The sequence below is a fragment of the Pristis pectinata genome, chromosome 20 (assembly GCF_009764475.1).
Source record: "Pristis pectinata isolate sPriPec2 chromosome 20, sPriPec2.1.pri, whole genome shotgun sequence".
NCBI classification, from domain to species: Eukaryota; Metazoa; Chordata; class Chondrichthyes; order Rhinopristiformes; family Pristidae; genus Pristis; species Pristis pectinata.
In genome coordinates, this window is record NC_067424.1 from 5,622,791 (window position 1) to 5,649,105 (window position 26,315).

The 26,315-nt window shown below is 46.9% G+C and overlaps 1 protein-coding gene and 1 non-coding gene across 2 annotated transcripts in view; both read left to right on the forward strand.

The window, feature by feature from the left end:
• LOC127581066 (uncharacterized) overlaps positions 1 to 26,315 on the forward strand; it is a 70,435-nt gene that overhangs the window by 14,073 nt on the left and 30,047 nt on the right. Inside the window, exons 2-7 of the mRNA XM_052035135.1 lie at positions 3,003 to 3,230; positions 4,958 to 5,013; positions 8,880 to 9,025; positions 11,414 to 11,478; positions 13,887 to 13,994; positions 24,085 to 24,222. Coding sequence (XP_051891095.1) covers positions 3,018 to 3,230; positions 4,958 to 5,013; positions 8,880 to 9,025; positions 11,414 to 11,478; positions 13,887 to 13,994; positions 24,085 to 24,222 — 726 coding nt within the window. The 5' untranslated portion in view covers positions 3,003 to 3,017. The remainder of the gene's footprint in view (positions 1 to 3,002; positions 3,231 to 4,957; positions 5,014 to 8,879; positions 9,026 to 11,413; positions 11,479 to 13,886; positions 13,995 to 24,084; positions 24,223 to 26,315) is intronic.
• On the forward strand, positions 13,495 to 13,564 carry trnak-cuu (transfer RNA lysine (anticodon CUU)). The gene has a single exon. It is a non-coding gene; the product is annotated as a tRNA-Lys (tRNA).

Genomic DNA, 26,315 nt, shown 5'->3' on the forward strand with positions numbered 1-26,315 from the left:
AGATGAGGGAATTAGTGGAAAGCAGCCAAATAAAACTGCCTGTCAGGTGAAAGGTCACCGTGTAGGAGAATATCAGAATCAGGTTTACTATCACCGACATACGTTGTAAAATGTGTTGTTTTGCGGCAGCAGTACAGTGCAAGACATAAAAATTACTATAACTTACCAGAATAAATAGTGCAAAAGAGGAATAACAAGGTGGTGTTCGTCGGTTCATGGACCGTTCAGAGATCTGACAGTGGAGGGGAAGAAGCTGTTCCTGAATCATTGAGTGTGGATCTTCAGGCTCTTGTACCTCCTCCCCGATGGTAGTAATGTGAAAAGGGCGTAAATTCTTTTGGTGTTACAGCAAAGAAACTTTGCAATAGTTGTTTAAGGGAACTTGATGAATTAAAACATCAAAGATGGAGATGCCAGAGGCTGCAGATGCTGGAATCTGGACCAACAATCTGCTGGAGGATCTCAGCGGGTCGAGCAGCATCTGTGGAGGTAAGTGAAAGGGATTGTCAAGGCTTTAGGTTGAAACCATGCATCAAAGATATTTAGTTAACTGGGTTTATGTAAACTCGAGCAATGGGGGGAGTTTGCTCGGGGCAGTTGACTGAATCTACAGGAACAGTGGTGTGGCAGCAATCCAGGTTCAATCCTGACCTCCGGTGCTGTCTGTGTGGAGTTTGCATGTTCTCCTGGTGACTGTGTGGGGTTTCCTTGGTTAACTCTTGACTCGAGAACCTTAACAGTCCCGGGAGTGAGCTGAATCATTTCAAGGGGTATTTGAGGACAGGCAATTAACGTTGGTGGGTCTTAAGCAGTGTTGTGTACAGTGAGGCTCGTGTCACATTTCATTGGCAGTTAGAGGCAATTTATCACGGGGTCAATAATCTGAGGGCAAGGATCCCAGTTCCCCCAGTGTTGGATGATCGACGTGTCAAGGCTGCTGGTTTGAGGGATTTGTCTGTGGGAGACTGGACCTTGGGGAACAGGGATATGAAGTGTGGGGTGTTGGGACCTCTGTGTTCCAGCTGAGTGTTGTTGAACTATGACCTGGTCAGACCTTCCACCGTCCTGCTGACTGCTTCCCGGCGAACCCACCTCCTCTGCCCTCTCCTTGCACTCCAGGGCTGTGGTTTGGGCTGAGGGGCTGGCTCTGCGGACAGGTTCCCGGAGTAGTAATTAAACTGTCGGGAAGCACAGCCTGATACCTGGCTTATTGTTCAGAATTAATTTCCTTGTGGTACAAAAAGAAAAATCAGAATGGGAGGGGTGAATCGTTCTATTCTTATCTCAATTCTGTTTCTGTAACTGCAACACTATATTCTGCATTCTGTTTTCTTTTTACTACCTCAATGTACTTATGTATGCAATGACCTTGTCTGGATGGTATGCAAACAAAAGCTTTTCACTGTATCTCTCCACGTGTGACCATATAATCCAATTACCACCACCAGTCCTCACTGAGGAGTCAGTGGTGGAAAGCGTGTGCAGCTTCAAGTTCCTGGGCGTCAACATCTCCAAGGATCTGTCCTGGGCCCAACACGTTGATGCAGTCACGAAGAAGGCATGCCAGCGGCTCTACTTCCTTAGGAGTTTGAGGGGATTTTGTATGTCACCAAAGACTCTTGGAAATTTCTACACAAATGCATGGTGGAGAGCATTCTGACTGGATGCATCACCACCTGGTAGGGAGGCTCCAATGTGCAGGATCGGAACAGGCTGCAGAGGGTTGTAGACTCAGCCAGCTCCATCACAGGCACAACCCTCCCCGCCATCGAGGACATCTTCAAGAGGCGGTGCCTCAGGAAGGCAGCATCCATCACTAAGGACCCTCACCATCCGGGACATGCCCTCTTCTTGTTACTACCATTGGGGAGGAGGTACAGGAGTCTGAAGACCCACACTCAATGATTCAGGAACAGCTTCTTCCCCTCTGCCATCAGATTTCTGAACGGTCCATGAACATTATTCCTTTTTTTTTGCACTATTTATTTATTTTTGTAATTTATAGGTTTTTATGTCTTGCACTGTACTGCTGCTGCAAAACAACAAACTTCACGTCGTACAAGTTGGTGATAATAAACCTGATTCTGAGCATTTGGGATGGTGTCTCTAACCTTGGGCCCATGTGCCAGGAGCACACAGGAGCAGATCACCTTTCAAACCCCTCCACCCACCCCTCCCATCAAGAACCTCTTGTCCCACCTGTGGCAGAGTCTGCAGGTTCCACATTGTCCTCATTGGCCCCTTGGGAGTGGAATCAGTCGTTGTCAAGCCCCAGGCACTGCCTGAGAAGATGTATACCTCCTTTTACCTGTTCCTTCTGCATTCTAGTCCCCGCTGCTCCTCAACCTCTCACAGACTTTTCCCTTTTTGTCCCTTTTCAGGTCCAGATGAAGGGTCTCGAGCCAAAATGTCAGCTGTCCATTTTCCTCCACAGATGCTGCCTGACCCGCTGAGTTCCTCCAGCATCTTGTGTGTGTTGCTCCAGATTTCCAGCATCTGTAGTCTCTCTTGTGGTCTTGTGTATTGTCCTCAGCTTTAACTGTGAAACTGCCAAGCGTGATAATTGTTGGATCATTGGTGTAAGGGCAGGCGCCGGAGTGTAGCAGTTAGCGTAACGCTTTACAGCGCCAGCGACCCGGGTTCAATTCCTGCCGCTGTCTGTAAGGAGTTTGTACGTTTTCGCCGTGTCTGCGTGGGTTTCCTCTGGGTGCTCTGGTTTCCTCCCACATTCCAAAGGCGTACGGGTTAGGAAGTTGTGGGCATGCTATGTTGGCGCCGGAAGCGTGGCGACACTTATGGGCTGCCCCCAGAACACGCTACGTAAAAGATGCATTTCACTGTGTGTTTCGATGTACATGTGACTAATAAAGAAATCTTAACACTGGAGCAGCTGAAATCTAGTTGGTGAACACATCTAGTGCTTTGTGTTTAAGGCTGTGATGGTGTAACTCTGCACAAGTAGTGCAGTAAGTGTAAAGGTGTGTGTGTGCTTTTCTGTGTAGCTCCACTGGAAAAAGATGGAAGTGGTCTCCACGACATTCCTTCAGAGTGTGCCAGAAGGATGTGGTCAGCCTCTGCACAGTCAAAGCCTGCAGAAGGTTCCCAACGAGAGACAACAGGGCGGGCTCGTTCCTCAACATAACCCCAGTGCTGAGAAAGGTGGTAAGAAGGAGGGAAGAGAGATGGAGCAGGATTCTGCCCGACCAGCGCACAGTGTCCGAAATGAGAGGGTGAGTACTGTGAACCAATAGGAAAGTGTCTGGAGAAGTTGGTGAAGCACCAAATGCAGATCCCCGTTAGGAAGTTGGAGGGTTTTGGCAGGGTGAGAGATCCTCTCGTTCCTGTGTCTTTTGTCTTTGTTGGGATTGAGTTTAATGCCAAGATTAGGAGATATCTTAGAGGTTCCCAAGATTTTAAAGCAGTTGTACAGTTCTTATCCCAAAATCAGATGATCTGGCCACACTTAAAAATCTTAATAATAGGCAACCGATCACAATTGGGTCCATTGTTTTAAGGACCTGTACTAAAATTCTTGCAGAATGATTAGTGGATGTGAGGACACAAGAGATTCCGCAGATGCTGGAATCTGGAACATCACACACAAAGTGCTGGAGGAACTCAGCAGGTCAGGCAGCATCCATGGAGGGAAATAAACAGTCGACGTTTCGGGTCGAGACCCTTCATTGGGACTGGAAAGGAAGAGGGTGCGATTGTGATTTAAAGAGCAGCAGAAGGGTTTTGTAAGTGCCACTCCTGTATTCAAAATATTGCTACAGTTCCTCCCCAGGTTACAAATGTCCAACTTATGGACACCTTGTACATACGATGGAGTGTTTGGGAGACCAGCGGGATGGATGGGGACGGATTTACCGGCTGCTGCAGGTATCTTCTGCCACCTCCCCTCCGAGCCGCAACAGTCAGAGGCTAGGTCAAGCCGAGCAGAGCTGGGAGTGCTTAGCACCAATTGATCAAATCCGGACCAAAGACATTGCCCCCGATCATCTTCGTCCGACCAGCAGAACTGTTCTTTTTAAGTACAGTCACCTCAGATGCTCCCTGGGTTACGTAAGGGAACTGAAGTCAGAAACACTCTGTTGGCTGAGATCACAAAAGTTGTGCTGGTAGGTTCATTAGCAACAGGTTTTAGTTAATTTTAGATCTCGGTTAATTAATACAGATCTGTACTGCTGATTCAAAACATGCCGGAATATGGGAGTTGCTAGACCACAGATTGTCAGAGAGTTTGAACCTGTCCCGTAAAGAACCAGGAAGCCCCTTGTCCACCATTTAGTAAGGTCAAGCTGTCCATTTACCTTGGCCCTGTAACCATGTCTGCTCTTCCTTGTATCCCTCGATTCTCTTTGTCTGATAATGATCCCGGCCTTGAATACACACAACAGCTGAACATCCACTTCTCCGAGGTTGAAAATTCCAAGCAATTGCTTGTGTTTGACATGGAGGCATCAGGTTGTCCCGAAATGGTCTGTTGGGGTGGTGCTGGGGAACCGTAGACTTAGTAACAGCCCAAAGTCCTCATGTATACATTTCAAGGCAGAATCAGATTTATTGTGACTGACTTGTGTAACATGAAATTTGTTGTTTTGTGGCAGCAGTACAGTGCAAAGACATAAAGATTACTATAAATTATAAAATTAATAGTGCAAACATAAAGGAATAACGAGGTAGTGTTCATGGCCTGTTCAGAAATCTGATGGCGGAGGGGAAGAAGCTGTTCCTGAATCATTGAGTGTGGGTCTTCAGGCTCCTGTACCTCCTCCTTGATGGTAGTAACGAGAGGAGGGCATGTCCTGGATGGTGAGGGTCCTTAGTGATTGATGCCGCCTTCTTGAGGCACCAACTCTTGGAGATGTCCTCGATGGTGGGGAGAGTTGTGTGGTTATCTTAATTCTATCCTCAAATAAGTGTAATTTATGCTGCTTTTTTCTTGCACTAACAGAAGGATAGTATTACCGGTGATCCAGTGAACACCAGAAGAAGTGATGTTCGTCAGAGGTTTGTAATATTTACCAAAGGAAGCTTTTCAACTTAATTTCTGTTGTGGAGTTAAGAGTCCAGAGAGGGTATCTGCTGCCAATCTCTGCAATGAAATTAAAAGACACCAGAATTGTCAGTAACATCTCTCGGGGAAGGTTGAACCATTGGGTCTTTTCTTCTCGAAGTGGGCGGCACAGTGTTTTGCTGCTGGTAGATCCGCTACCTCGTGGTGGCAACGTTCAGGGTCACTACTGACCTCTAGTGCAGCCTTCTCCCTGTGACCCTGTGGTTTCTCCCGGGTGCTCCGGTTTCTTCAGCCGAGCTGGTTGGTGGGTTAATAGGCCATTGGAAAAAATTCAAATTGTAGATGATTTACAGAAAGCAAAGTAGGGTCTGCAGGTTCACGGAAGTTGAAGGAGAAAATCCATTTACTGGTCCCACCTGAAAAACTGGGAGTTGAATCTTTATTTTTTCGAGCTGTTTGCACAATTCAGACTATCAATCTTCAGGAATTGCTGGAAATACTCTGCAGGTCAGCCAGCATCTATGAAGAGAGAAGCAGAGTTAATGTTTCAGGTCGATGACCTTTGGGGTGGTGCTGCTTTGGGGGATTTGGAGTGATTGCTGTAATTTTTTTACACTTATTGGCTATCAGTTCTTTCCCATTGGCTGCTTGCAGTTCATCAGAGTGCTCGCCATTAAAGCTATCTTTCCATGCATGCCAGAGGCTATTTGACTGTTGGAGCTTCACGTTGAACATAAAACGTAGAACAGTGCAGCACAGTAGGGGCCCTTCGGCCCACGATGTTGTACCGACTGATTATAAACATCCCCATTCAAACTATCCCCCTCTCGACTTCATCTCCCATAACTCTCTATTTTTCTTTCATCCATGTGCCTATCTAATAGTCTCTTAAATGACCCTATCGTATCGGCCCCTACCACCACCCCAGGCAGTGTGTTCCAGGCACCCACCACTCTCTGTGTAAAAACAAAAAACCTACCTCTGACAACTCCCCGAACTTTCCTCCGCACACTTTAAATGGGTGACCTCTAGTACTGGCCATTGCCACCCTGGGGAAAAGATGCTGGCTGTCCACTCTGTCTATGCCTCTCATAATCTTATATACCTCTATCAAGTCTCCTCTCATCCTCCGTCGCTCCAAAGAGAAAAGCCCTAATTTGCTCAACCTGTCCTCATAAGACATGTTCTCCAACCCAGGCAGCATCCTTGTAAATCTCCTCTGCACCCTCTCCAAAGCTTCCACATCCTTCCTTAATGAGGTGACCAGAACTGAACCCAATATTCCAAGTGTGGTCTAAACCGAGACTTGTAGAGCTGCAACATTACCCCTTGGCTCTTGAACTCAATCCCCTGGCTAATGAAGGCCAACACACCATACGCCTTCTTAACCACCCTATCCACTTGTGAGGCAACTTTGAGGGATCTATGTACTTGGACCTCCAGATCTCTCTGTTCCTCCACACTGCTAAGAATGCTGCCATTAACCATGTATTCTGCCTTCAAGCTCGTTCTCCAGATTGAACTCCATCTGCCACTTCTCTGCCCAGCTCTGCATCCTGTCTAAATCCCATTGCAACCTACGACAACCTTCTACACGATCTACTACACTACCAACCTTCGTGTCATCTGCAGACTTAACTACCCATCCTTCCACTTCCTCATCCAAATCATTTATAAAAATCACAAAGAGCAGGGGTCCTAGAACAGATCCCTGCGGAACACCACTAGTCGCTGACGTCCAGGTCGAATATTCCCCTTCTACACCCACCCTCTGCTTTCTGTGAGCAAGTCAATTTTGAATCCACACAGCCAATTTCCATGGATCCCATACCTCGTGAGTTTCTGAATGAGCCTACCATGGGGAGCCTTGTCAAACGCCTTACTAAAATCCATATATACCACATCCACCGCACGACCTTCATCAATTTGTCTTGTCACTTAATAATTGGATTGGATAAAGGCCCTACCTTTACATTGCTGTTATAACTGGTTAATTAGATTGTCCTGAGAAACAGGTTTTGATGAATGGTGATCATGGAATCAGTTTTCAGTGATGGGAGGGTGTTCAGCCAGAGGTCAATTGGGTTATTATTGTCACATGTACAGTGAAAAACTTTGTCTTGCATGCCATCCATACAGATCATTTCATCACATCGGTGCATTGAGGTTGTACAAGGGAAAACAATAACAGAATGCAGAATATAGTGTTACGGTTACAGAGAAAGTGCAGTGCAGGCAGACAATAAGGTGCAAGGCAATGCCGAGGTAGATTGTGAGGTCAAGAGTCCATCTTGTCGTATTAGAGGACTGTTCAATAGTCTTATAACCGTGGGGTAGAAGATGTCCTTGAGCCTGGTGGTACGTGCTTTCAGGCTTTTGTATCTTCTGCCCGATGGGAGGGGGAGAGGAGAGAATGTCCAGGGTGGGTGGGGTCTTTGCTTTACTGAGGCAACGAGAAGTGTCGATAGAGTCCGTGGAGGGGAGGCTGGTTTCTGTGATGTGCTGGGCTGTGTCTACAACTCTTGTGGTCCCGGGCAGAGCAGTTGCCGTACCAAGCTGTGATGCATCCAGATAGGATGCTTTCTATGGTGCATGTATATTTAAGGTAATTGTGAAAGAAACAGTAGAGAAGGAACATCGAACAATACAGCACAGGAACAGGCCCTTCGGCCCACCATGTCTGTGCTAACCATGATGCCAATCTAACTAATCCTATCTCCCTGCACTGGTCTGTATCCCTCCATTCCCTGCCTGTTCATGGGCCTGTCTGTAAGAGCTTCTCAATTGTTGCTGCTGTTTAGGTGGTATCGATTCTGAAGGGGCTTGACAGGCTGGTGCTGTGAGGAAGGTGGGGTTAAGAGCAATGGATCTGATCTGTGAAGACTGACGGAGAGTGGCTGACTGCGTGTGGGGGGTGCTGCTTGAGAGAGGGTAACTTTGAGGAGGAATTACTTAGTGGGTTCCTGCGATGCAGAATGTGGCCCTTGAAGAGCCAGTGAAGAAGCTTCAGTTGTAACTATTAAATGGGCATTGGGTTACTGTTTGAAAAGGCAGAAAGAACATTTACAGATCATCTGAGAAAGAGAATTGTAGCCAACTTGATCAAGAATGGTGACTTGATCTCCTGCCCTCCTGTGCAGTGGGGTGGGTTTAACTGGGTCTAGACTGTGGACCTCCCCATGTGGCACGCAATGAAATCCTGGAACCACTGAATGCAGAGGCAGGGAGACTATTCGGTCCATTAGCTCTGTGCTAGCTCTTTACCAGGGTGATCTAGTTAGTTCCACTCCCCTCATTCCTTTTGTGTAATCCTGGAGTTTTCATTTCATTTATCCAAGTTTCTTTGAAGGTTGTGCCTGAATCTGAATCTACTGCTGTGTTAGGAAATGCTCTCCAAATCCAAACCACGGTAGAGGGCAGGCACGGTAGTGTAGCGGTTAGCATAATGCTATTACAGCGCCAGCGACCTGGGTTCAATTCCTGCCGCTGTCTGTAAGGAGTTTGTACGTTCTCCCCGTGTCTGCGTGGGTTTCCTCCGGGTGCTCCGGTTTCCTCCCACATTCCAAAGACGTACGGGTTAGGAAGTTGCGGGCACACTATGTTGGCGCCGGAAGCGTGGCGACACTTGCGGGCTGCCCCCAGAACACTCTACACAAAAGGTGCATTTCACTGTGTGTTTTGATGTACCTGTGACTGATAAAGAAATCTTAAGAGAAAGTTTCCTCTGGTTCTACTGCTGATCACCTTAAATCTACACCTCCTGTTCTTGCTCTTTGCCCATAATGCCATCACAATTTTAGATGCTCTTTATCAAATCCCGGGCTGTTGATTACTGTTTTCGTTTTCTCTGTTGCTTTAGTCTGATGGAGGACGCAGAGCCCAGGACCCATGATGACAAGAAGGGCTCTTCTGAGGAGAAACTGGTCAAATCCCGCAAAAGACCTCCGCATCGCAGGCAAGAAAGCACAGCTCTTAAACCCTCCCTTCCTCCGACGTCTGAGCAGGGTAAGGGAGGACTGTCGTTTCTGTTATAACCTGCAGCTCAGTGATGTGATTGTTTTGCCGTCTTTCTAACGCAGAAGACTGGACTTTCAGTGGTGGAAGACACGGTTCAGGTAGCAGGGCTGTAGATCTGAGCGCTGTGTGCACAGATTCAGAATCAGGCTGAGATGAAGAGGAATTCCTACTCTTGGAAGAGTCGTGGAGTTGTACAGCACGGAAACAGGCCCTTCGGCCCAACTTGTCCATGCTGACCAAGGTGTCTTCCTGAGATAGTTCCAGTTCCCCATTTTTTTTGGCCCACATCCCTCTAAACCTTTCCCATTCATGGGCCTGTCCAAATCTCTTTTAAATGTTGTAATTGTACTTCCTCTGGCAGCTCGTCCCATATCCCCACCGCCCTCTGTGTGAAAACCTTGCTTCTCGGGTCCCTTTTAAATCTTTTCCCCTCTCACCTTAAACTTAGTTTTGGACTCCCCTACCCTGGGGAAAAAACTGTGACCATCCACCTTAGCTATGCCCCTCATGATTTTATAAACTTTGGACTTCTCAACCTGAGAGAGCTGTGGAGTTGAATCACTGAATTGGAGTGTGGGACATTCTTCTGATGTACACAGGGGTCAAAGGGTTCTGAGGGCAAGATCAGATTGGGCATGATCTGATTGAACAGCAGAGCGGCGGGGCTGAATAGCCTACTGCTGATCCTGGCCACAATCCCCATAAACTTAGAAGCAGATATGCCAATGAAATGTTCTACCCATAGAACAGAACGGTGCAACACTGAACAGGCCCTTTGGCCCACAATGTTTGCTGACATAGCTATTCCCTCCTACCTACAGAATGCCCATATCCCTCTATTTTCCTCTCATTCATGTGCCCATCCAAGCCCCTCTTAAAAGCCCCCAGTGAATTTGCCTCCACCACCCTATCAGGCAACGCATTCCAGGCATCCACCACGCTCTCAGTAAAAAAAAACATACCCTTCACGTCTGTTTTGAACCTACCCGCTCTCACCTTAAACGCATGCCCTCTGGTATTGGATCGCTCAATAATGGGGAAAAAGATATTGCTTGTCCACCCTATCTATGCCCCTCATAATTTTATACCCTTCCAACAGATCACCCCTCAGCCTCTGCCGCTCCAGAGAGAAGAGCCCAAATTTGTCCAGCCTCTCCTGATAGCACATGCCTTCTAATCCAGGCAGCATCCTAGGAAACCTCCTCTGCACCCTCTCTAAAGCCTCGACATCCTTCCTGTAGTGAGGTGACCAGAATTGCACGCAATACTCTAAACACGGCCTAACCAGAGTTCTATAGAGATGCATCGTAACTTCTTGACTCCTGTACTCAATACCCCGATTAATAAATGCAAGCATTCCATAAACCTCCTTTACCACCCTATCTACCTGTGTAGCCACTTTCAGTGAGCCCTGGACTTGCACCCCAAGGTCTCTCTGCTCTTCAACACTATTAGGTGTCTTGCCCTTTAGAGTGTACTGCCTCATGTGCAGTGTTATTGATGTCACATTTCCCCAAGGTTGCATCTCCTATTGTGTGCCATTAGGATGCCATTAAACCCCTTGCTCCACGTTGTTGCAAGATGCCATTGATGGGTCAAAGCCAGATGTACAATGACATTGGCCGATTCATCTTGTTGTAAGGGGCACTGAGCTTCCAGCTACCTGTGGAGGGCAGGAACATCTCCTCTCCACCGTTGCCCTTGGAACATGGAGTCATACAGCACAGAAACAGGCCTTTGACCCAATCTCTAAAATCAGAGACCATGGGCACTACACAACAGGTGTCCCTGTATCATAAAGAGCAAAGACAAGTGGGGACATTTTGGTTGCATGCCCTTCATAATCCATGACCAAGCGTGTCTTTGCACGTAGCTGGAGTTTATCATCACATTGCCACCTCATCCTGAACACTTGTGCTTGATCGCCATCAAACAAGAGCAATGGAATGGCCATCGCCAGGTCACACGACATCCCATCCCTTCGACATGTATTGTTGGGATTTCATGGTCACTGGCTCTAAATCGTAGAGTCATACAGCACGGAAACAGGCCCTTTGGCCCAACGTGTCCATGCCAACTGTGTTGCCCAGCGAGCTAGTCCCATCTGCCTGCGTTTGGCCCATAGCCCTCTAAACCTCTCCTATCCATGGACTTATCCAGTTGGCTTTTAAACGTTGCTGATGTACCCGCATCAACCAATATTTCTGGCAGCTCATTCCAAATACACACTACCCTTTGTTAACCACTGTGGACTGTTGAATTATGTGGCTGGTTCTTTGCTCAGTCCATCATATCTGTACTAATGTGATGTCTGTGGAATATTTTAACCTGTATTGTTATGTAGAAAATGTGACTAATACAAACCATTGCTTCCAGATGCAAATTTGGCTCCAGATGTGACAGCTAAAGATTCGGTCTCAGTTTCATCCTTTGGACAGTTGGTAAGGAGATCTGTTTCCAATACTTCAGCAGTTGGAATACAGCGTAGGGAAAGTGGGGCTATGCACTTTGGTGGGAAGAATAAAGGGAAGAGAGTTCAAAAATCAGAGGTGCAAAGGGACTTGGGAGTCTTGGTGCAGGATTCCCTAAAGGTTAACTTGCAGGTTGAGTTGGTAGTAAGGAAGGCAAATGCAATGTTAGCATTCATTTCAAGAAGACTGGAACATAAAAGCAAGGGTGTAATGCTGAGGGTTTTATAAGGCGTTGGTCAGACCGCATTTGGAACATTGTGAGCAATTTTGGGCCCCGTATCTAAGGAAAGATGTGCTGGCCCTGGAGAGGGTCCAGAGGAGGTTCACAAAAATGATCCTGGGAATGAAAAGCTGAATGTATGAGGAGCATTTGATGTCTCTGGGCCTGTACTCGATGGAGTTCAGAAGGAGGGTGAGGGAGTGGGAGGGTCTTAGTGAAACCTACTGAATACTGGAAAGAGTGGATAGAGTGGACATGGAGAGATGTTTCCATTAGTAGGAGAGTCGAGGATCCAAGGGCACAGCCTCAGAATTAAGGGATGTCCCTTTAGAGCTGAGATGAGGAGGAATTTCTTTAAGCAGACAGTGGAGAATCTGTGGAATTTGTTGCCATGGACGCCTGTAGATGTCAAGTCATTGGGTGTATTTAAGGCAGAGATTGATAGCTTCTTGATTGGTAAGGGAGTTAAGAGTTACGGGGAGAAGGCAGGAGAATGGGATTGAAAGAAAAATCAGCCATGATTGAATGGAGCAGACTTGATGGGCTGAATGGCCTAATTCTGCTCCTATACCTTATGATCTTTGGTGTTACTCATTTGAGAGTTCCTGTGAAACACAGATCTTCACTATGTGCTCACTCTCCTCATCTGAGAGAGGCAGTGGGTCCTTATCACAGCCTGTTTGCTGGGGGTGATTTGGGTGAAGATGGAATCTGCTCCTGGACCCTTTTCCTGTTCTGTCCCACTCTGGAGTGGGCAGATGTTGGGACCAGCCCACTCATGGGGCACTCCAGAAGAGGATGGGACAGTGTGGACTGTCCCACCAATTGAACGGTCCCCTACAGTGCGTACCACCATGCTCAAGGACAGCTTCTATCCCACTGTTATAAAACTATTGAATGGTCCCCTAGTACGATAAAATGGACTCTTGACCTCACAATCTACCTCATTATGACCTTGCACCTTATTGTCTGTCTGCCTGCACTTTCTCTGTAACTGTAACACTTTATTCTGCATTCTGTTATTGTTTTCCCTTGTACTACCTCAATGCACTGTTGTAATGAAATGATCTGTATGGACGGCATGCAAAACAAAGTTTCTTTTCATTGTACCAATTTACCAAATTATCCAATCTCTCAACCAATAGTTAAACCTCAAATAACACCTGTAAAGCAGATTATCTGATAATCATGAAATTAGTCTCTAAAGGAGCTTGTACGCAAACTAGCTGCCGAGCTGACTACATTATGGTGCTTTATTAGCTGTAAATTTCAGAGGAGGACACGAAAGGCACTATATAAATGCAAATCTTTATTTAATCCATCAAACATTAGTTTGACTGTTAAGGTGGTAAGACTGGATTCAGCCACATGTACCTGGTCAGGTTTAGTAATCCCCTAGCAACAACCAGTCTGCTGGAGGAACTCAGCGGGTCAAGCAGCATCTGCGGGAGGAAAGGCATTGTCAATGGTTGGGGTCAAAACCCTGCATCAGGACCTGCTGAGTTCCTCCAGCAGATTGTTTGTTGCTCCAGATTCCAGTGTCTGCGTCGTTATTAATTCCCCATGTCTTCAACCCTTTGCATTGGCCAAAGTGGCCATCTTATAAGCTGGTTCTGAAAAGCCATGAATGATCTGTATGGATAGCATGCAAAACAAAGATTTTTCACTGTACCTTGGTACATGTGACAATAGTAAACCAATTTACCAATTTCCCCACAGCGTTGGCCTGCCTTTTGGTGTGCCCTTGCTGATCGACCCATGCTGATCCACTAGCTCAGTCGGTAGAGCATGAGACTCTTAATCTCAGGGTCATGGGTTCGAGCCCCACATTGAGGGGTGCATTTTTTTGAGGGGCAGGCATGGTAGTGTAGCGGTTAGCATAACGCTGTTACAGCGCCAGCGACCTGCGTTTAATTCCCGCCGCCGTCTGTAAGTAGTTTGTATGTTCTCCCCATGTCTGCGCGGGTTTCCTCCGGGTGCTCCGGTTTCCTCCCACATTCCAAAAGACGTACGGGTTAGGAAGTTGCGAGCCTGCAGTGTTGGCGCCGGAAGCGTGGCGACACTTGCGGGCTGCCCCCAGAACACTCTACGCAAAAGATGCATTTCACTGTGTGTTTCGATGTACATGTGACTAATAAAGGAATCTCCTCCTTTCCAGGAAGGAAAAGCAAAAGTCAGAGTGAAGAAGACCAGGTTGCAGACAGTGGGAAAGACGACTCGGGAAAGGAGCAGTGCTGCACCCATCCCTGTCCGCATTACCCCGAGGGTGAGGCCAACAGTCTGTTGCTTGTGAAAACGCTGTGTTGTCGGATTTAGATTCGAGCAGTCTGAGCAATGGCAAAGGGTTTAATCACCACTGCGCCCAGTTTGGAAAGGCAAAGGTGGATTAATTCCGTATCTAATCATTGAAGTCAATGTTGTTCTAGTCTTGACAGCACAGATGCAGAGCCCACCAAATGCCCACTTGCTTGCATCTGGCCCATATCCTTCCACACCTTTCCTGCCCAAACGTTATGTGAAGCAGTGTACTTGTACCTGCCTCTACCACTTCCCCTGGTTGGGGTGTCAGGAATCAATGGTCATAGTCTCAGAATGAAAGGTCGGCCAGAGAAGCAAAGGACCGCAGATGCTGGAATCTAGATGAAAAACACTGTGGTGCTGGAGGAACTCAGCAGGCCAGGCAGCATCTGTGGAGAAAAACAGGCGGTCAACATATAGAACATTACAGCACAGTACAGGCCCTTCAGCGCACAATGTTGTGCTGACATTTTATCCTGCTCTAAGATCTATCTAACCCTTCCCTCCCACACAGCCCTCCACTTCTCTATCATCCATGTGTCTATCTAAGAGTCTCTTAAATGTCCCTAATGTATCTGCCCCCACAACCTCTGCAGGCAGTGCGTTCCACACACCCACCACTCTCTGTGTAAAAAAAACAACTTAGCCCTGATGTCCCCCTTATACCTTCCTCCAATCACCTTAAAATTATGTCCCCTTGTGTTAGCCATTGTCGCCCTGGGAAAATGTCTCTGACTGTCCGCTCGATCTACGCCTCTTATCATCTTGTGCACCTCCATCGTCACCTCTCACCCTCCTCCTCTCCAAAGAGGAAAGAGAAAGGTTTCAGGTCAGGGACCTTTTTTCAGGCATGAATAACGGCATGAATATTGAATTCTCCCACTTCAAGTAATCTCCACACTGCCTCCCCCCAACCCCGCCCACTGCCATCCTTCTCTTCTTCCCTTTCCTAGCCCTTTTTTCCTTCCCTTTGACCCATCCCCCGGTGGATCTGCTCTCCCCTCCTCCCCCCCACCTGCCCATCACTATCTCTTACCTGCATCTACCTATCACCACCTTGTGCCCACCCCGCCTCCCCTCTTTTGTCCACCTATCACTGCTCTGCTTTTCCCTCCTATACATTGGGCTTCCCCTTTTCCTATCTTCAGTCCTGGAGAAGGGTCCTGACCCGAAACGTTGACCGCCTGCTTTTCTCCACGGATGCTGCCCGTCCTGCTGAGTTCCTCCAGCATCATCGTGTTTTTCATCAAAGGTTGGGTGTCCTGGACAGAGATGAAGAGAACTTTTTTCACCCAGAGTGTGGTGAATCTTCGGAATTCCTTATCCTGCAGTGTTGTGGAGTCTCAGTTGCTGAGTACAAATAGATGTTTAGGTGATAAAACCAAAGGATGTGGAGTTGCTGCAGGAAGGTGGTGCTGAGGTAAAAGTTTGGGTGTGATTTTATTTAATTGATGAGCTGGTTTGAGAGGCCAAATGGCAGATCCTGTTTACAATTTTATTTCCTTGTGTTAAAACTTCAAAATTTATTTATACAGCATGGTAACAGGCCCTTCTAGCCCAGTGAGTCTGTGCCGCCCAATTAACCTACCTGTACGTTTTTGGAATGTGGGAGGAAACCGGAGCACCCGGAGGAAACCCACGCAGACATGGGGAGAACGTACAAACTCCTTACAGACAGTGGCTGGAATTGAACCCAGGTCGCTGGCGCTGTAATAGCGTTACGCTAACCGCTACACTACAGTGCCTGCCCTTGTGTTGTAGGTTCCATTCCTGTCCCAGAGACTGGGCTGACTTTCCGTTGCAGTACTGTGGAAGTGCTGCACAGTCAAATGTGTTGTCTACTGATCAAATGTAAAACTACTGGTTTATAAATGCGCAGGTAGGGTAGATAGTCACAGGGTAGAGGAATCTAAAACTAGAGGGTTGTTGTTTTACCTTGTACAACCTCAGTGCACTGTTGTAATGAATTGAGCTGTATGAATGGTATGCAAGACAAGTTTTTCACTGTACCATGGTACATGTGACAATAATAAACCAATTTACCAGGTTTAAGATATCTTTATTAGTCGCATGTACATCGAAACACACAGTGAATTGCATCTTTTTGCATAGAGTGTTCTGGGGGCAGCCTGCAAGTGTCGCCACGCTTCTGGCACCAACATAGCACGCCCACAACTTCCTAACCCGTACGTCTTTGGAATGTGGGAGGAAACCAGAGCACCCAGAGGAAACCCACGCAGTCATGGGGAGAACGTACAAACTCCTTGCAGACGGCGGCCGGAATTGAACCCGGGTCGCTGGTGCTGTAATAGCGTTATGCTAACTGCTACACTACTGTGCTGCCCATAAGGTGAGAGGGGAAAGATTTAAAGGGGACCTGAGGGGCAAGTTTTCCACATAGAGGGTGGTGAGTATATGGAACAAGCTGCCAGAGGAGGTTCCCAGAGCTCGCACTGCCAGGGAGGATTCAGACAGCGGCAGTGTTTAATTTATTCATTTTGCTTTAAGAGTTCCTCTGTTTCTTTCAAAATAGTCACACTGACCATGGAGAGGTTCTGCTAGCCTGTGTGATACATTAGTCAGTGGTGTGAATTGTAGATGGCTGTAAGTTTTAATAAAGTTATCTTGTACCGAGGTACAGTTTTTCCACTGTGCCTCCGTACAAGCGACAATAATAAACCAATACCAATAAAATTACGTGTTTTGTGCGTGTAATATAAACAGAAAATGCTGGAAACTTAGTAGGTCAGGCAGGATCTACGCAAAAGGTGCATTTCACTCACTGTGTGTTTCGATGTACATGTGATTAATAAAAATATCTTGAATCTTAAGAATCTGTGGAAAGAGAAACTTAATGTTTCAGGTCAGGATCTTTCATCAGATGCATTTCCAATATTTTCTGTTTTCTTTCAGATTCCCAGCAATTGCTTTTTTAAAAATGTTCATACTTGTGCTTTTTCTGAAATCACTTTTTCTGAAATCACTTTTGTAGTTTTATAAAGACTGAATATTTTTACAACTGTCGACTGTAGGGTTTATAATAACCTGAAAATAGGATTAGTTCACTGTCAGATACACCAGGGCACAATGAAATTCCTTGCTTGGGTGCAGCTGACAGAGTAAACAGTGCACACAGTAATAAATACAGCAGTGAATATAAAACAATGGAATGGTGCAAAGTACAGTAGTGCAAACAAGTGGTGCAAAAAGAAATGCTAAAGTGACCATAATGGAAGGGGTAGAGTTAAGGGTTTGAGAACATGGCAGCACCACTGTGAGGGGGATGGTTTTCCAAGCATAAGTAAAAACTGAAACAAACCAAAAATAAAAAAATCTGAAAAGTTCAATCCAAGAATAAATTGGTAAATTGGTTTATTATTGTCACTTGTACCGAGGTGCAACGAAAAACTGTTTTGCATGCCGTCCATACAGATAATTTCATCACATCAGTGCATTGAGGTCGTACAAGGGAAGACAATAACAGAATGCAGAATAAAGTGTTACAGTTACAGAGAAAGTGCAATGTAGGTAGACAATAAGGTGCAAGTCCATGACCAGGTAGATTGTGAGGTCAAGTTAAGATATCTTTGTTAGTCACATGTACGTCGAAACACACAGTGAAATGCATCTTTTTGTGTAGTGTTCTGGGGGCAGCCCGCAAGGGTCGCCACACTTCCAGCGCCAACATAGCATGCCCACAACTTCCTAACCCGTACGTCTTTGGAATGTGGGAGGAAACCAGAGCACCCTGAGGAAACCCACGCAGACACGGGGAGAACGTACAAACTCCTTACAGACAGTAGCTGGAATTGAACCCGGGTCACTGGTGCTGTAAAGTGTTACGTTAACCGCTACACTTCTTATTGTACTGAAGACCATTCAGTAGTCTTATAATAGCGGGATAGAAGCTGTCCTTGAGCCTGGTGGTACGTGCTTTCTGGCTTTTGTATCTTCTGCCTGGTGGGAGGGGGGAGAAGAGAGAATGTCCGGGGTAGATGGGGTCTTTGATTATGTTGGCCGCTTTCCCGAGGCAGTGAGAAGTGTAGACAGAGTCCATGGAGGGGAGGCTAGTTTCCAGGATGTGCTGAACTGTGCCCACAACTCTGCAGTTTCTTGTGGTCACGGGCAGATCAGTTGCCGTACCAAGATTGCAAGGTCAAGAGTCTGTCCTACCGTACAAGGGGAACATTCAATAGTCTTAAAACAGTAGGATAGAATACAATTTCTACAGACCAGGTATGGCACAGTGACATAGCAACTTGTACCTTCACCTTCAAAACCAGACGGGAAACCTGTAAGAGCTAATTTCTGCCTGTATTTATTGAAGGAGGCTTATGTATGAGTGGCCCTCTGACCCAATTCTGTTCAATCATTAAATAAGACAATCAACCTTTGACACAACTGCACTTTCCTATTCTAACTCCACATCTGCCTTAAATCCAAAAATATATCTTGCTGCCTTGAATGTCTTCAAGGACTGAGCGTCCACAGTCCAGGGGTAAATGATTCCACTCTGAGCGAAGATATTTATCCACGTCACTATCCCAAGACTTAAATCCCTGCAATCCTGAAGTTTACCATCGGGGGGCAGTAATGGCTCCTGTAACCCACATCAAACACCGAACCATGCAAACAGTGCAGGCTTGTTAGGTGAGGGGGTAAATTTGAGATCATCCTTCTGTATGTCTCTGCATTAAATTTCTTGGAGGAAAATAAAACAAGTTGCTGGAGGAACTCAGCGGGTCAAGCAGCATCTGTGGAGGCAGAGGGAGTGCTTCAAGGCATGATGACTTTGAAGAATTTCTCCTCCTGTGGGAGTTCTGTGATCTCCTCCCTCACTGTTTTCTCGCTCCCTCTTGTTTCTGCTCCTCTTGGACAATGTTTTTCGTTGCTCAACCTCCACAGATGCTGCTCAACCTGCTGAGTTCCCTCAGCAGTTTGTTTGTTGTTCAGGTTCCAGAGTTCTTTAGTTTCCAGGTTTCTTGGGAGTACCTTTTTAATGGGGTCCTTGACCTGTTTGTTTAGACCAGTGAATGTCTGCCTCATATGAGCAGTGTATGCACATTCCATCTCCGGAGTGGTGATGATCCCATGGTCAGAGAGAGATGGACGGAGCTGGAATTCACTGTCTGGATGAGTGGGAAGCAATCAATAGTTGGAGAAAAGGGGAGCAGACATTGGGTGGCTTATTAGAACAGGCAGGGTGGGCTGACTTGTCCCCTGTCTTTGGAACATCCTTTGATTGGAATCAACAGTTGTCTCTTGTCAATCAGTGAACGTCGGGCACCGCAAGTAGAATACTGTTCATTTAGGGCAGGCACGGTAGTGTAGCGGTTAGCGTAACGCTATTACAGCACCAGCAACCCGGGTTCAATCCTGGCCACTGTCTAAGGAGTTTGTATGTTCTCCCCGTGTCTGCGTGGGTTTCCTCCGGGTGCTCTGGTTTCTTCCCGCATTCCAAAGATGTACGGGTTAGGAAGTTGTGGGCATGCTATGTTGGCACTGGAAGCGTGGCGACACTTGCGGGCTGCCCCCAGAACACTACGCAAAAGATGCATTTCACTGTGTTTCGATGTACACATGACTAATAAAGATATCTTAATTGTTGTGATAGAGAATATTGCAACCAAGTGTGGAGAGGTCCAGTGGGGGAGTGGCATTGCTAATCAGGGATAGTATCACAGCTGCAGAAAGGGAAGGTGTCCTGGAGGGATTGTCTACTGAGTCAGTGCGGGTGGAGGTCAGAAACAGAAAGGGAGTGATCACTCTATTGGGAGTATTCTACAGAACCCCCCTCCCCCCCCCCCCAATGGCAGTGGAGATGCTGAGGAGCAGATCGGGAGGCAGATTTTTTAACTCCCCTTAGTGTAAGAGGTTCAGATGGGGCGGGATTTGTTAGCTGTGTCCAGGAAGGATTCCTGACATAGTATGTGGACAGGCCGACTGGAGGAGAGGCCATTCTGGATCTGGTACTAGGCAATGAACCTGGTCAGGTGTCAGATCTCATGCTGGGTGAGCATTTCAGAGACAGTGTCCACATCTCCATGACCTTTACCCTTGCCTTGGAGAGGGATAGGAGTAGACGGTATGGGAAAGTTTTTAATTGGGGGAGGGGGAATTATGACGCTATTAGGGCAGGAACTTGGAAGTGTAAGCAGTTGGGAGCAGATGTACTCAGGGAAATGCACAATGGAAATGTGGAGGTTGTTTAGAGATCACTTGCAGTGGGTTCGGGATAGGTTTGTCCCATTGAGGCAGGAATGGTTGACAAGAGATGTGGAATATTAAGTGAAAAGGAAGAAAGAAGCTTACTTAAGGTTTTAGGAAGCAAGGATCAGACAGGGCTCTAGAGGGTTACAAGGTAGCCACCAAGGAGCTTAAGAATGGACTTGGGAGAGCAAGAAGGGAGCATGAGAGGGCCTTGGTGAGTAGGATTAAGGAAAACCCCAAGGCATTCTACTCATGTGAAGAACAGGAGGATGACTAGAGTGAAGGTAGGACCGATTAGGGATAGAGGAGGAAATGTGCCTGGAGTCGAGGGAGGTAGGGGAGGTCCTTAATGAATACTTTGCTTCAGTATTCACCAGTGAGAGACACTTTGATGTTTGTGAGGACAGCGTAAAACAGGCTGATAAGCTAGAATATGTCGATGTTAAGAAGGAGGATGTGCTGGAACTTTTGAAACACATTAGGATAGATAAGTCTCCAGGGCCAGACAGGATATATCCCAGGATACTACAGGAAGCGAGGGAAGAGATTTCTGAGCCCTTGGCGATGATCTTTGCATCTTCACTGGCCACAGGAGTAGTACCAGATGATTGGAGGGTGGCAAATGTTATTCCTTTGGTCAAGAAAGGGGGTAGGGATAACCCTGGGAATGATCGACCATTGAGTCTTACTTCACTGGTCGGCAATTTATTGGAAAAGATTCTTACGGACAGGATTTATGAGCATTTGGAGGAGTGTAGTCTGATTAGGGATAGTCAGCATGGCTTTGTGAGGGGCAGGTCGTGCCTCACGAGCCTGATTGAATTCTTTGAGGATGTGACAAAACACACTGATGAAGGTAGAGCAGTCGATGTGGTGTATATGGACTTTAGTAAGGCGTTTGATAAGGTTTCCCACGATAAGCTCATTCAGAAAGTCAGGAAACATGGGATCCAGGGAAACTTGGCTGTGTGGATTCAGAATTGGCTCACCCATAGAAGGCAGAGGATGGTTGTAGATGGAGCGTATTCTGCCTGGAGGTCGGTGACCAGTGGTGTTCTTCAGGGATCTGTTCTGGGACCCCTGCTCTCTGTGATTTTTATAAATGACTTGGATGAGGATGTGGAAGGATGGGTTAGTAAGTTTGCAGATGACACGAAGGTTGATGGTGCTGTGGATAGTGTAGAAGGTTGTCGACATATAGCGAGTTACAACGTGATATAGACAGGATGCAAAGCTAGGCTGAGAAGTGGCAGATGGAGTTCAACCAGGAGAAGTGTGAAGTGATTCACAATGAAAGGCTGAATTTGAAGGCAGAATACTAGGTTAATGGCAGGACTCTTAGCAGTGTGGAGGAACAGAGGGATCTGGGGGGTCAAAGTCCATAGATCCCTCAAAGTTGTCGCGCAAGTTGATAGGGTTGTTAAGAAGGTGTATGGAGTGTTGGCCTTCATTAGTCATCGGGGGATTGAGTTCAGGAGCTGCGAGGTGATGTTGCAACTCTATAGAACTCTGGTCAAACCACATTTGGAGTATTATGTTCAGAAAGGATGTGGAAGCTTTATAGAGGGTGCAGAGGAGATTTACCAGGATGCTGCCTGGATTGGAGAGCATGTCTTATGAGGATAGGTTGAGTGAGCTAAGGCTTTTCTCTTTGGAGAGAAGGAGGATGAGAGATGACTTGATAGAGGTGCACAAGATGATAAGAGGCATAGAGCGAGTGGACAGTCAGAGACTTTTGCCCAGCGCGACAATGGCTAACACGAGGGGACATAATTTTAAGGTGATTGAAGGAAGGTATAAGGGAGATGTCAGGGATAAGTTTTTTTACACAGAGTGGTGGGTGCGTGGAACGCACTGCCTGCAGAGGTGGTGGGGGCAGATACATTAGGGACATTTAAGAGATAGACACATGAATGTTAGAAAAATAGGGGTCTATGTGGGAGAGAAGGGTTAGATAGATCTTAGAACAGGATAAAATGTCGGCACAACATTGTGGGCCGAAGGGCCTGTACTGTGCTGTAGTATTCTATGTTCTATGTATGTTCTATGAACGGGCTCCCACCCAGTCCAACAGCAGCTAGCAAATCCATCCCGCTGATCTCCCAAACACTCACTTGTATTTATGGGCTGTACATGAGCCAAGGAAGATCTGTATGCCAGATTTTAATGTGTGTTATTTTAGACAGGTTAATTAAACAGCTAAAATAGGCAATGGTTGGATGAGGAAAGAGATTATATTTATATAAAGACAACCACTCAGCAGGTCGGGCAGCATCGGTGGGAGAGGAACAGTTAACATTTTGGGCCAATGACCTTTCGTTAGCCCTGGTTCCATGTTCTGTTGAAAAGTCATCAATCTCAAACATTAGCTCTCCGCAGATGCTGCCTGACGTGCTGAGCATTTCTAGCCTGTTCCACTTTAGTGTTTCCAGCATCTGCAGTTTTTTGCTCTTTGACGGACACAAGGGCCAAGTTTGCAATTTGAGACTCGTTAACGGGTGACACCAGCAGGTGGAATCTTTGTTGCCTCGGCAGAGAGGGAAACAGTTAATGTTCTGGGTTGTGACCTTGTAGCAGAAAACTTAACACCCTCACAGATATTAAGACCATAAGACAAAGGAGCAGAATTAGGCCATTCAGCCCATCAAGTCTCCTCTGCCATTCGATCATAGAACCATAGAACAATACAACATAATACTGGCCCTTTGGCCCACCATGTTGTGCTGATTTTCAAACCACACCTATGACTATCTAACCCCTTCCTCCCACATATCCCTCCAACTTAAATTCCTCCATATGCTTATCTAACAATCTCTTGAACTTGTCCAATGTATCAGCCTCCAGCACCACCCCAGGCAGCGCATTCCATGCACCAACCACTCTCTGGGTGAAAAACCTCCCCCTGACATCACCCTTGAGCTTCCCACCCAATACCTTAAAGCCATGTCCTCTTGTATTGAGCATTGGCGCCCTGGGAAAGAGGTGCTGGCTGTCCACTCTATCTATTCCTCTCAGTATCTTGTACACCCCTATCATTGTCTCCCCTCGTCCTCCTCCTCTCCAAAGAGTAAAGCCCTAGCTCCTTTAGTCTCTCCTCATAATCCATACTCTCTAATCCAGGCAGCATCCTGGTAAATCTCCTCTGCACCCTTTCCAACGCCTCCACATCCTTCCTATAATGAGGCGACCAGAACTGGACACAGTACTCTTAAGTGTGGCCTATCCAGAGTTTTGTAAAGCTGCATCTTCACTTCGCGGCTCTTAAATTCAATCCCCTGATTTATGAAAGCTAACATCCCATAAGCTTTCTTAACTACCCTATCCACCTGCGAGGCAACATTCAGTGATCTGTGGATATGAACCCCCAGATCCCCCTGCTCCTCTACACTGCCCAGAATCCTTCCATTTACCTAGTACTCCGCCTTGGAGTTTGTCCTTCCAAAGTGTACTACCTCACACTTCATGGCTGATTTATTTTTCCCCCTCAACCCCATTCTCCTGCCTTCTCCCCATAACTTTTGACGCCCTCACTAATCAAGAACCTATCAACCTCCGCTTTAAATACACCCAGTGACTTGGCCTCCACAGCCGTCTGTGGCAATGAATTGGTGCTGACAAAGGGTCGTTGATCTGAAACATTAATTCTGTTTCTCCCTCTCTCTCCGCAGATGCTGCCTGACCTGCTGAGTGTTTCTAGCATTCAGTTTTCACTTCTTTAACAGTTGTGTTTGTTATCAGTGTTGTAGCATTGAGCAGCAGCAGAGATCGGGTGGTTAAGGGAGGGACGACCTTGTAGTTTTGGTCAAATGTAAAGCCTCAGGCTGCCAACGACCCTTGCTCCTCCATAGGTTGACGGAGTCAGGCAAATGTCGGAGAGCTTTAGTGTGCCGTGGACGGACTCGGTGCGGAAGCTGCCTGTCATGAAGATCAAACCGAATGAGCTGAGGGTGTCAGGACCACCGGAAAAGAGGAAAAAAACAGGCCTGGTGAGTGGTCACCCCTCGTAGGGTTGGAGGGTGGGGCACGGCACCAGGGAAGATTGGTGTTGGTATATTATTGTCACGTGCACTGAGGTACAGTGAAAAGCAAGCCATACAGATCTCTTTATTAGTCACATGTACATTGAAACACACAGTGAAATACATCTTTTGCGTAGAGTGTTCTGGGGGCAGCCCGCAAGTGTCGCCACGCTTCCAGCACCAACATAGCATGCCCACAACTTCCTAACCCGTACGTCTTTGGAATGTGGGAGGAAACCGGAGCACCCGGAGGAAACCCACGCAGACACGGGGAGAGCATACAAACTCCTTACGGACAGCGGCGGGAATTAAACCCGGGTCGCTGGCGCTGTAAAGCATTACGCTAACCGCTACACTACCGTGCCTGCCCACATTTCAAAATAGAAATACTTTGAGGTAGTACAAGGGAAAAGCAATACCAGGATGCAGAATATTGTGTTACAGTTGCAGATAGAGTGCAGTGCAGGCAGACAATAAGGTGCAAAGGCCGTGAGATTGTGAGGACAAGAGTTCATCTTTAGTGTACAAGAGTTCAAGAGTCTTACAACAGTGGGATAGAAGTTGTCTTTGAGCCTGGTGGTGTGTGTTTTCAAGGGAGGGGGGAGAAGAGAGAATGTCTGGGGTGGGCGGGGTCTTTGATTATGTTGGCTGCTCTACCGAGGCAGCGAGAAGTGTAGACAGAGTCCACGGAGGGGATGCCTTTCACAAGCTGCACCGTTACAGGATGTAAGGAACAAGCTGCTGGAGGAACTCAGCAGGTCAGGCAGCATCTGTGGAGGGAAAGGACTGTTGACATTTGGGGTTGAGACCCTTCATTTGGACTGAAGGGTCTCAACCTGAACTATTTCCCTCCACAGACGCTGCCTGACCTCCTGAGTCCCTCCAGCAGTTAGTTTTCTATGCTCCAGATTCCAGCATCTGCAGTCTCTTATGCCTTCACTACAGGATACCCTCATACAGACTACTCCGACAGCACCTCCCAAACCCTCAACCTTCCTAGGAAGAGGACAAATGTAACAGGGGCGCAGTTAGAGCTGCTGCCTCACAGCTCCAGCGACCTTGGGTTTGATCCTGACCTCCGGCGCTGTCTGTGTGGAGTTTTCACGTTCTCCCTGTGACCGTGTGGGTTTCCCCCGGGTGCTCCAGTTTCCTTCTAAATCTCAAAGGCGTGCGGGTTGGTAGTTTAATTGGTCAGCTGTTACCTTACATTGCTGCTTCGTCAGGGAACAGCTGCCCGATGCATTCCAAGTCTAAATCTCCTCACTGCTAAATGAAAGTAATATTAATACCTTTCCAATCATTCAGTGTAGAAAACATGATTTAAAAAGTCGAGGCTTGGAAATTTCATGTTAATGGGAAAATGACTAATAGAGTTTTATGACATTTTTCTGTTCGCTAGTTTTATTGACAATATTATTTTAATGGGGTAATAAGGTTTTCATTTATGCAAAAGAGAAAACAAGATGATGTTACAATTTGGCCTATTGTATTGGTTTATTATTGTCACATACTGAGGTACAGTGAAAAACTTGTCTTGCATACTGTTCATACAGATCAATTCATTACACAGTGCATTGAGGTAGTACAGGGTAAAAATAAGGGAGTACAGAGTAAAGTGTCACAGCTACAGAGGAAGTGCAGTGCAGGTAGACAATAAGGTGCAAGGTCATAACAAGGTAGATTGTGAGGTCAAGAGTCCATCTCATCGTATAAGGGAACCATTTAATAGTCTTATCACCGTGGTATAGAAGCTGTCCTTGAGCCTGGTGGTACGTGTCCTCAGGCTCCTGTATCTTCTGCCTGATGGGAGAGGGGAGAAGAGAGAATGACCCGGGTGGGTGGGGTTTTTGATTATGTTGGCTGCTTCACCAAGGCAGTGAGAGGTATAGACAGAGTCCATGGAGGGGATGTTGGTTTCCGTGATGTGCTGGGCTGTGTCCACAACTCTCTGCAGTTTTTTGCGGTCCTGGGCAGAGCAGTTGCCGTACCAAGCTGTGATGCATCCAGATAGGATGCTTTCTATGGTACATTGATAAATGTTGGTGAGTGTCAAAGGGGAC